General features: G+C 43.9%; 1 protein-coding gene across 7 annotated transcripts in view; it reads left to right on the top strand.

Moving 5' to 3' along the window:
* Positions 1-9,608: 9,608 nt before the first annotated feature.
* The window catches only part of LOC119140659 (zinc finger RNA-binding protein), a 46,380-nt gene continuing 46,151 nt past the window's right edge, over positions 9,609-9,837 (top strand). For 3 of the 7 annotated variants that reach the window (XM_037372168.1, XM_037372169.1, XM_037372173.1), the window contains exon 1: positions 9,610-9,752. In XM_037372168.1, the coding sequence (XP_037228065.1) occupies positions 9,716-9,752 (37 nt within the window). In that variant the 5' untranslated portion in view covers positions 9,610-9,715. Of the gene's footprint in view, positions 9,753-9,837 lie in introns of all 7 variants that reach the window. The other 4 variants (XM_037372171.1, XM_037372172.1, XM_037372167.1 and 1 more) reach the window with 2 other exon arrangements.

Genomic DNA, 9,837 nt, shown 5'->3' with positions numbered 1-9,837 from the left:
TCCCCTTTTTCCTTTTGCCATTGCAAAAATCAGGGCAAAAGGTGAAGTGGCAACATTACAAACCAAAAAAGATAACGGAAGATTCTCCATTCGGCAGCCACACCAGCCAGTCTGAATCTTGCGGGACACAACTTCTAGGGCAGCCCGCTGTTCTGGTGAACAAGTTCGAGGATGGTTGGCTTCGGTGCCATGCAACCAGGATCGGAACGGTTGCAAATCATCATTAGTGAGTCTCTTTGTGTGTCATCAGGGTGTAAGGGAATCGTAAAAAAGACAGAACAGTCTTTCACAACAATTTGCCAAATCTGAGGGATCATCATAAAAGGTGGAAGAGCAGGTTACAACACTCCCATCGCTAAAATCTGATCATTAACCTTCCATAAATCATGTCCCAATTATGTGCATCAAGATTATTAATCAGTACTGGACCAGCTAACGAGCTGGTCACCTGCCAATCACCCTCCAAAGTAGCATCATGAATAACACCAGACCAATGCTGTAGAATTGGATCTTTTCTCGAGTTCAGCATCGGTGGGGCAGTTGGGCTAACTGGAGGAATTAAAGGTATTGAAGTAGTAGGCAGGTTCATTTCAACTCGCTTTTCCACGTTTCTTAATTTATCTATTACCTCCTGTATGGATTTCCCTGTATTGTTATCACAAAGTTTCTCCCCGCCTTCCTCCTCAAATTCGTGCGATGATGTTTCAGGAAGAGGAGGATACGACATCGGACGGCGCTTTTGCCCGCCCTGACGAGACCTACGAGCTGTGGGCACTCGCCGTTTCGGCCTTGCTCCACCCACAGCTCCGATTGGTGCAGCAGGACTCGCTGCCCCGCCCTCCTGGGGAGGCTCAGCAGCCTCTTCCGGGTTCGGCTCAGTTACAGCAGACTCCCGAGGAGGAACTTCCGGTTTGTCCGCTGTCTTATCTAAAAGCTCCTGCACTATTGAACACGCAGGGGCGGACATACCCTTCCTAGGACGAGTATGCCCAACTCCGAAAAGTGTAGCCAAGAGAGAAGGCTTAGGTGAATCACCCTTCTGCTCCACCGGCTTTTCTACCACATCTCCCCCCAACGCTTCTATGGTTGCCGCCGCTACTTTTTTTTCCGCCTTCATAGTTTCCAGAGTGTTAACTATCGACCGCCACGTAGCTCCTAACGCTTTAGCTTCTTTTCCTTCTTTGCCTCCCTCGATCGTAGTATCCCAGAGGCAATTTCCCACTTCTCTCCATTCCGCTGACGTGCGGAATTAGACTCTATAACTCGAAAGTTATAAAGTAGGTATGTTTATTGCGCGCAGATGCACGGGGGATCGCTCCTCCACAAGCGTGCATACCCGAAGTGACGAACCATCTCACATTTATACAATGAACAAATGAATATTCAATTAACGCCTATACATATTCGTTACCTAAACCCCGCTTCGTATGTTAATTAGCTTATCAGTCCGTTTCCTGGAATGTGGTGGTCTTGCAGGTTTGTAGGTGATTCATGTTCTTGTGACCATCCGATCTTCTTCAGGTGATTGTGACCACCCAATCTTTCCAGCAAGGAGACTTAGCACTCCCTCCCTCTAGATAGCATTTGAATGTCTCTCATCTTTTCTTATTCTCTTTTAAATAGCCCCTTTGTTAGAGGAAGAAGGGCAGGCGTCTCCCCTTTGTTAGAGGAAGAGGGGCAGGCGTCTCCCCGTCTCCCCTTTGTTAGAGGAAGAGGGGCAGGCGTCTCCTCAAAACTGTAGTTGTCACCGCACCCATGACTAGTCACCATACCCACATTCCTTAAGCAGACACATACAATCACAATCCATGTCCATTATCCCCATTTCACATTATTTCTCCATATCACCGCAATACTAAACAATAACGCGGGCTCGGGGATCTTATTCTTTTTTCGTGCCCAGCGAACTAAGGTGTCCACTTCTTTTTCTTTAACGCCCTCCCCTCTCCCAAGGAGGATGCCAGTTAACAGCTTAATTGCCGCGTCTAATTCCATTGTGGTCTTCTCAGAGCTCCCCCCTCTCACAGAAAGGGTATCAGCGGGGAGCCCCGCCGCACTCGTTGCGGTCTTCCGTAGTGCTTCCCCCCCCCCAGAGAGGAATTTAGCGGAGAGTCCTGCCGCGATTTACTCTACGCGGTTTTACCGCCGGCGGGGGTGCGATCTGCAGCTCTACACCGAACTCTGGACTCCGCTTTTCGCCTTCCAGGTTCCGCCCGCCTCCGACCTCCAGCTCCCTAATCGGACAACGTCCCTTCGGGTCCGATGCACGGAGACTGCCGCATTTAAGCGAATAAATGGGTCCCTGTTGGGGCGCCAGACGAAGAGGGTCCCCCGTGGAGAGTCAGCCAAGTCACGACAATCACACCAATATGGCTACATGCCGTGCCCACTTTATTAAACAAACAGGTCATATTTATAACTTAAACCGGCCGCTCACCCGACTTTGCACACAGGTGATTAGATAAAAGTCTCTGGCCACGTGGGGGTCCGCGTCGCTGATCGGTGAGCATGCTGCAAGTGTCTTATCAGAGTGTGCCGATGAGAGTGTGCTGATTTCGCAGTTCCCAGGACTTGCTCTGCACCTGGCTTCTTGTTTGTGCACAGCTTGTTTTCCTTCTCCCACTGCTTGTTCCCAGGACAATTTAAAGCTGCTCTGCAGCTTCAACTAACAGGCCTGGGTTGTCCAACCCCGAAAATGGTAACATATGTCCTCGGTTTTTTAGAAATCCCTCTACAGAGAGCCTTGATGCTGTGCGAGCACTGTTCAACAGTAGTCAAAACACTGGTGTGTTATTACCACCTTTATAGTTTCCAATAGAAAGCACAGCACTATGAGGGCTGCTATGGGGCTCAGCCAGACCCAATACAAAGGATATTGCTAGGAAGTATTTTTGCTTGTGTACTGCAACTGGTTCATTTACCGTGTGCATATGATGCAAAATTTGAGTTTGCATTAACACTTGTGAGACTTTGTATTAGGATTGAGTGCTGGGACATTGAGTTTTATTGTTTTTCTTTTTTTTTTCTGTTGAAATGTGGTATTATAAACACTGATAACTTTCATTTATGATTTAATAGATTATTTCATTAATCTTCTGTTGATACCATATCACTGCTCAACGTTTGAATCCTGTTGTTAAAAGATAACACTTTTTTGCTTTAATCACTTAAAACCTTGGTGAAAACATCTGGTCTTTGTTTTCACTGCTTAAAAAAATGTAATTTCACTTTAAAATAAGGTTGATAAACTGATGTCTCTGTGTAGCTATGTGAAATAATTCCCAGGTGCGAAGATAGCATTGGACTTATAGTGTTTTTTAAAAACTCCTATTTAGGGTTTTTACAAAGAAAGCAGTAGGTATTAAATTACCTTTTCAAGAAATAAGTGCAGCTTTTGTTAAAATGTTCTGTACTTAGTGTAGGAAAGCTTTAATCTTCTGCTGCATCTGTCTGCCCTCTGGTGGTCACACAAAGGCCAGCTGAGAGTGTTTTTTAAACAAACTGGAAGGTTGCCTCTAAGTAATCTTACCTACATCTGCTAAAAAAAAAAAAAAAGAGTCTAGGTTTGTTCAGTTTTATTGGTTTACAGAGAAGGTACAAAAGATTTAGAGTTTTCCTCGTGTTTCAACTACAGCCTTGAAGTCCTGTGGTAGCAGCTGAGATGCGCATCTTGGAAATTAAACTAGTAGGATTGATGACACTGCACATTATATGGTGCTTTCTTCTTCTCACCATATTTTGGAGATTTCCTTTCATACAGATGAGATGAAGGTCAAAGATTTGTTTTTCTGAATGATAGTTTGCTGGTTTTGTCTGTGATAATTTTTAGATGCATTGAACTTTGCACAAATAGAGTAGCTGTACTACTTAATCACAAATTAAAGTTTTGCATTCCAGTGTATGTTTTCATTCTGGAAATTATTGGCTATTCTTCTCTAATCTTAATAGGAACAGAGATTAAGAAGGTTTTTTCCTATTTAAAAAAAAATAATCTTTTGAATATTTCACTAAAGCTTTTCTGCCTTTCTCTCTCTCTGCCACATGATTTTTACTTTATCACTCTATTTATTTTCCTTCCAGTTATGGGTACAGAAATGGGTAAAGTTCAAAATGCCCTAAAGGATCTAATCTGAATTTATTATGGTTTCATTTTGAAGCAAATATGTTGCATGTCTTACAGAGATGCAATCTTGTTTTATAACCTGTTGGGGTCTGCAGACAAGTTAGTTGACTTCAAAGACTTAGCCGTGTACCTTTAAGACAGTCACAAATTGTCAGGTATGTAAACAGGATGTGAAGAATCGGAACTTAGAACCGCAGCATACGGGCACCTACAGCAACAGCAAATAGCAAGCAAGAAGAAGGACACAAAAACCTATCAGGGTCTGACACCTGTACTGTCTAAGATATAAAAATAGTTTGTATAAACAATAAAGGCCATTTTGTCCGAACCCAGCCACGCAGGCATAGTGGTTTCTTTTAAGTCCGCCTTGACTTGCGTCACCACAATAACCCACTGAGGTTTTCTAAGTATAGACTATGAATCTGATCCTGCAAGCTAGTAGTAATGTAAATAGATGTTATGTAACAGTTCACAAAGTCACCAGGCAGCATCAGGTTCTTATTAGGAAAATGCTGAGGGAAAGACTTGCATAATACCACTGTTTGGTTTTGGTTTTTTCCCAAGAAAATGGGAAAACTTAGTATTTTTTTGTCATACTTCGTAAGTGTGACTTCTCATAAAGTATGTTGCAATCTTTTTAAAGTGATATATGCACTGAAGATTCAATATGCAAAATTCAACTGGAAAAGTAATCTGAAAGTTCTGTTGAAATTGCAGCCTAATCGGGCTGCCAAACAGGAGCTTATGCACAGACAATATGCAAGGCTGAAATCACAAGATATAAAGTGGAGTATTTTAATTAGAATGACTAGAAATTACTTGGATGAAAGAAGGTATGAAAACTAAGACAGAAGTCTGTATTGTGAAAAAGAAAGGTGGGTTTTTTTCTTCAGCTTTTGGAGCCAAAGATTGAAAAGAGTGTAAATATTCCGAATTTACCTCATCAATCCAGAAAGAATAGGCAATTGCAGACCTACCCACTTGTAAAATATAACTTTAGCGGTACAGCATTAAAAGGTATGTTAATGTCCGTGTGTGTATATAGATGCTTATTTTTTTACTGAAGTGTGTATTGAATATATATGTTTATCAGTATATAGGAAGGTTTATAACTGAAAAAACTTGAAAGAATGGAACAAAGAAAACTTCCATTTCCTGTTTGTCCAAGTACTGTGATCCGGTGGTCCAATTGTGAACAATTTTTCATAAAAACAAGGAGAGGGGAGTATAGGTATCTCTCATTTTTGTATCCCAAGTGCACTGAGGTTCTTGTGGCAGAGGTTCTTTCAGTTCTGCTATAGAAGATTTGTGTAGAACCCTTTCCTGAAATACTCTTGTATATAGGTTCAGGATTAGGGCTTTTGTTTTTCTAAGTAATAGCAATTAAATGTCTTCACCCAATAGCTGCTTTCTTCACATAAAAGCACTCTGACTGAAAGTGCACCACAGAAGTTGGAAACTTATTATTTTTCCCATGCAGGATCCTTTTCCTATTGTGCTTGATTAGGATAATATTAAGTTCCTATGCAAAGCTAATAATAATGACCAATAAATTATGTTCAGTGAATTGGCAAGGATGTTTGGCATCTTAAGCTGCTATGCTTCATATGCAGCTGTGTGATGGGTTTGACTTGGGCTGGAAGCTAGGTGCCCACCAAGCTGCTCTATCACTCCCCCTCCTCAACTGGACAGGGGAGAGAAAATATGCCAAAAGGCTCATGGGTTGAGATAAGGACAAGGAGTTCACTAAGCATTTACCATTACAGGCAAAACAGACTCAACTTGGGGAAATTAATTGAATTTATTACCAATTAACAACAGACTAGGGCAATGAGAAATAAGAACAAATCTAAAACCACCTTCCCCCTACCCCTCTCTTCTTTCTGGGCTCAACTTCACTCCTGAATTTTCTACCTCCCCCCCCACCAAGCAGCACAGGGGGATGGGGAATGGGGGTTGTGGTCAGTTCATCCCTCATTGTCTCTGCTGCTCCTTCCTCCTCACAGTCTTCCCCTGCTCTAGTGTGGGGTCTCTCCCACAGGAGACAGTTCTCCACAAACTGCTCCAGCATGGGTCCTTCCCACAGGCTGCAGTTCTTCACAAACTGCTCCAATGTGGGACCCCCACAAGGTCACAGGTTCTTCAGGTGCATCTGCCTGCTCTGGCATGGGATCCTCCACAGGCTGCAGGTGGATATCTGCTCCACCATGGACCTCCGTGAGCTGCAGGGGGACAATCTGCCTCACCATGGTCTTCACCATGAGCTGCAGGGGAATCTCTGCTCTGGTGCCTGGAGCACCTCCTCCCCCTCCTTCTTCACTGACCTTGGTGTCTGCAGAGTTGTTTCTCTCACCCAGCTGCTGTTGCACAGCAGTTTTCCTCCCTTCTTAAATATGTTATCACAGAGGCCCTACCACTGTTGCTGATTGGCTTGGCCTTGGCCAGCAGTGGGTCCATCTTGGAGCTGACTGACACTGGCTCTATCGGACATGGGCAAAGCTTCTGGCATCTTCTCATAGAAGCCACCCCTGCAGCCCCACCCCACCGAAACCTTGTCATGTAAACCCAATACAAGCTGCAATAATATAAACTTTAGATGATAAATTACTTTTCTCGTTTGTTTTATGATCAAAAATATTTCTGTTGAAGTTTTACTGCCTAAGATGATTGCTGGTACTGTGGGATAAGGGAAACCTGTGTTTTTGTGAGGACTGTGGGAGATCCCAAGCAGGGATGTTTTGAATAAGTTGGACTTATGGAAAAGAAATACTTCTAAAATGATCACTTTATTCCAGAAGCGAGTGTTTTAGGAGTCTCGATTAGTTTAGATCAGGGGTCCTCAAACTTTTTAAACAGGGGGCTGGCACGCAGATTAAGTGGCAGGAAGTCATCTGTGTCTGCTTGGTTCCCCCCCCCCCCCCCCCCCAAACCCCGGTGTGTGGGGGGGGTCTTTAAATACCGCGGGCCGGATTGAGGACCCTGGGCGGCTGTATCTGGCCTGTGGGCTGTAGTTTGAGGACCCCTGGTTTAGATGATTAGAGAAGTGTATATCATAGTGAGGACAAAGTACACAAATGAGATGCAAGTATTTAAGGATTTAAGTTTTGCTTTGTTCAGAGCTTTGAGAAGCATCTGCTTCTCAGAGGGAAAGTGGAACAGGGTTATGGGGAACAGATACAAAATCAGTCACTTTGAACGGGAGGTTACTGCACTGACTGTAATGTACTGCCCAACAGTTTTTAGGAACAATCTGATGGACTGTTGGTTCCTAGAAACTTCAGATAAATGGGCCCTGTACAGGTGAGTATTTACCTCACATATACAATAAGCACATGGGAACTATTGCACAATTTATTTGTGTATGTGTGTCAGCTGTGGTGCTTTAGGGACAAGTCAGATGATGTGCAGATGGCTGGATGACAGCTATGTTGCTCTTCACGTGTGGGGTTGTGGCGGTGCACCCTGGGGCCCAGGTGAATCTAAAACTTGTTGCAAGGTTAGACAAGTCCTAGGTCTTGCTGTGAACTCTGCATGTGTGCACTAGCTGCAGGTGCTGCCTTCTAGTTCCATGGCTTTGTAAGAGTGCTAACTAGGTACCTGCTGCATATGTCAATCTTCAGCTGACAATGTGCTTGTTTGGGTGTTTTGCTGACTGACTGGATACCAAGCAAAAATGATTTCCAAATCAAATGTAAGAATAAATGCAGTTTATTATATTATAATACAATAAAGGAAAATAGCATGCAATATGATAAAAGGAAACAGTAATAGTTATTATGCAAAATATGATAGAAGAGCAATAGGAGCAAAGCATCAAATCATTACTGCAAAGCATTACAGAGACTAAGAAAAGGATACATCACCAATTACCACCTTAACATCATCCAGGCCCACACTTTGGCTGGGAAGCCCCGTTGCAGCTGGTGCCAGGAGTCTCTCAGCAACTGGGAAATCCCTATGCAATGTGTCCACCCGTAGGTGAGGCTTCTGGCCCAGTCCCAGGGTTTGCCCACTTTTATACTCAGTGAAAAACAAAAACAGTTTACATACCTAGTGTATGCAAACTTTTAAGTTTAGGCTAAGTGCAGGTGTGCACTGTCTCATGATTCGTAAGGTTCACACATGCCCAGGACATTGGCCAGATGCCCAAGCGTGGTAGAGTTACTGTCATGACACAGCTGCACACAATATTTATTGTCTGGATGTTCCTGCTCATATCTTGCTTGTTCGGGAGGCTCAAGACAAACACCACCTGCTCATTAAAGTTGTCCTTGAGCTCCCTGAGCTCCCTGTCCAAGTTAAGCGATTCCTAATTAAAGACAAAGGCTTTTTCATAAGTAGTAAGCAATTTAATAAATTTCACCACAGCGGGAAAGTGGGTAAATACTGACATGTGCAGTACATGCATAGGGACAAACACCAGTATATGGCAAGGGTGGTGGTGACCCGTTTCTCCTAGATTTCTGTTACTTGAGCTACCTACTTTGGTGTGTTGTGCCTTTGCAGGCAAGAATGAAAATCCGACCCTATCCTTGCAATGAGTTCACAGGTACAGGTGTGATGTGACTGTGTTATCAAATTTTGTAACCAGAACATATAAACTAACTAACAAAAACTATATGGACATATGGTTTTGTTTAACATTTTGCACATATTCTTGAAGAAACAGAATGCACACATTATTTCAACTCAGGGTGTCCCATGCAAAGAACTATCAAGGATGATTAACTCAAGTAATTGCTGCTGAGGACAAGGCGACTTTGAAGAACAATTACATTCTGGAAAGTTGGTAACACAAGTCTCTTGCAATCAAGATATATCTGATACTTGTTGGACAAATAGCCAGATGTGTCTTTAAGCAAACTACCTTCATTATAATACTAAAAATCACTCCCCTTACACCAGGTACCCTGGCCTACAAAGACCCTTCCTCAATGAGCATGCAGTTAGCCAATAAGATTGTGTAACCATTATGTAGATTACCATCCAGTCAGTGTTAGAGGGTTGGAAGTTAAAAAATTAATATTCATGAAATCATGTATAAATCTGTTTGTGGAAACAACCAAGGTGTGCTAGTTCACCTAGCACAACTTTGGGCAACTTTGTATTAAAAGCAATATCTCATGTTTTTATACTTTTTCTTTGACTTAGCACACTGGGTAACGAACTCACTTTTGAAACGCGAACTGTAGATGCAGAACACGGAATAATGGAGGGAGGAAAGGGGCAGGCGAGTGATACCTGCGACAGTCCTCTAAGAGCAGCTCTCTCGCGCGCCTAGGCCTCAGGGAGGGAGAACTACAGGTCCCAAGAGCCTTTGCACAGTCCGCGCATGCGCATATGAGGATTCGCGCCTCAAGCGTGGTGGCAGCTTCCACGGCAGTAAGCGCAGTATTCTACGGATGGGGGAAGGGTATGTAGTTATGGGCCAGACTACAACTCCCAGTAGCCTCTGAAACGTCTTGCGCGTGCGCACGGGTCCAGCCGCAGTCCATCGTAGTCGCCGGTGGGGGGGGAAGGGAGCGAGCGCAGCGGGGAGGAGTGGGAGAGAGTTGAGAGTTCAGCCGCCATTATCACTGTCAGTTTGGACTCATGATTCCTATATGCCCGGTAGTTTCGTTCACTTATGGTAAGTAACGGCGCTCGGTGTTTATGTGTGTTTGTGCGCGTGGGGGCGGCGGTGAGGAGGAGGGGATGCGGCCTGCGCGTGGAGC

This window comes from Falco rusticolus, chromosome W, assembly GCF_015220075.1.
Source record: "Falco rusticolus isolate bFalRus1 chromosome W, bFalRus1.pri, whole genome shotgun sequence".
NCBI lineage: Eukaryota > Metazoa > Chordata > Aves > Falconiformes > Falconidae > Falco > Falco rusticolus.
This window is presented reverse-complemented; position numbering and strand designations above follow the sequence as displayed.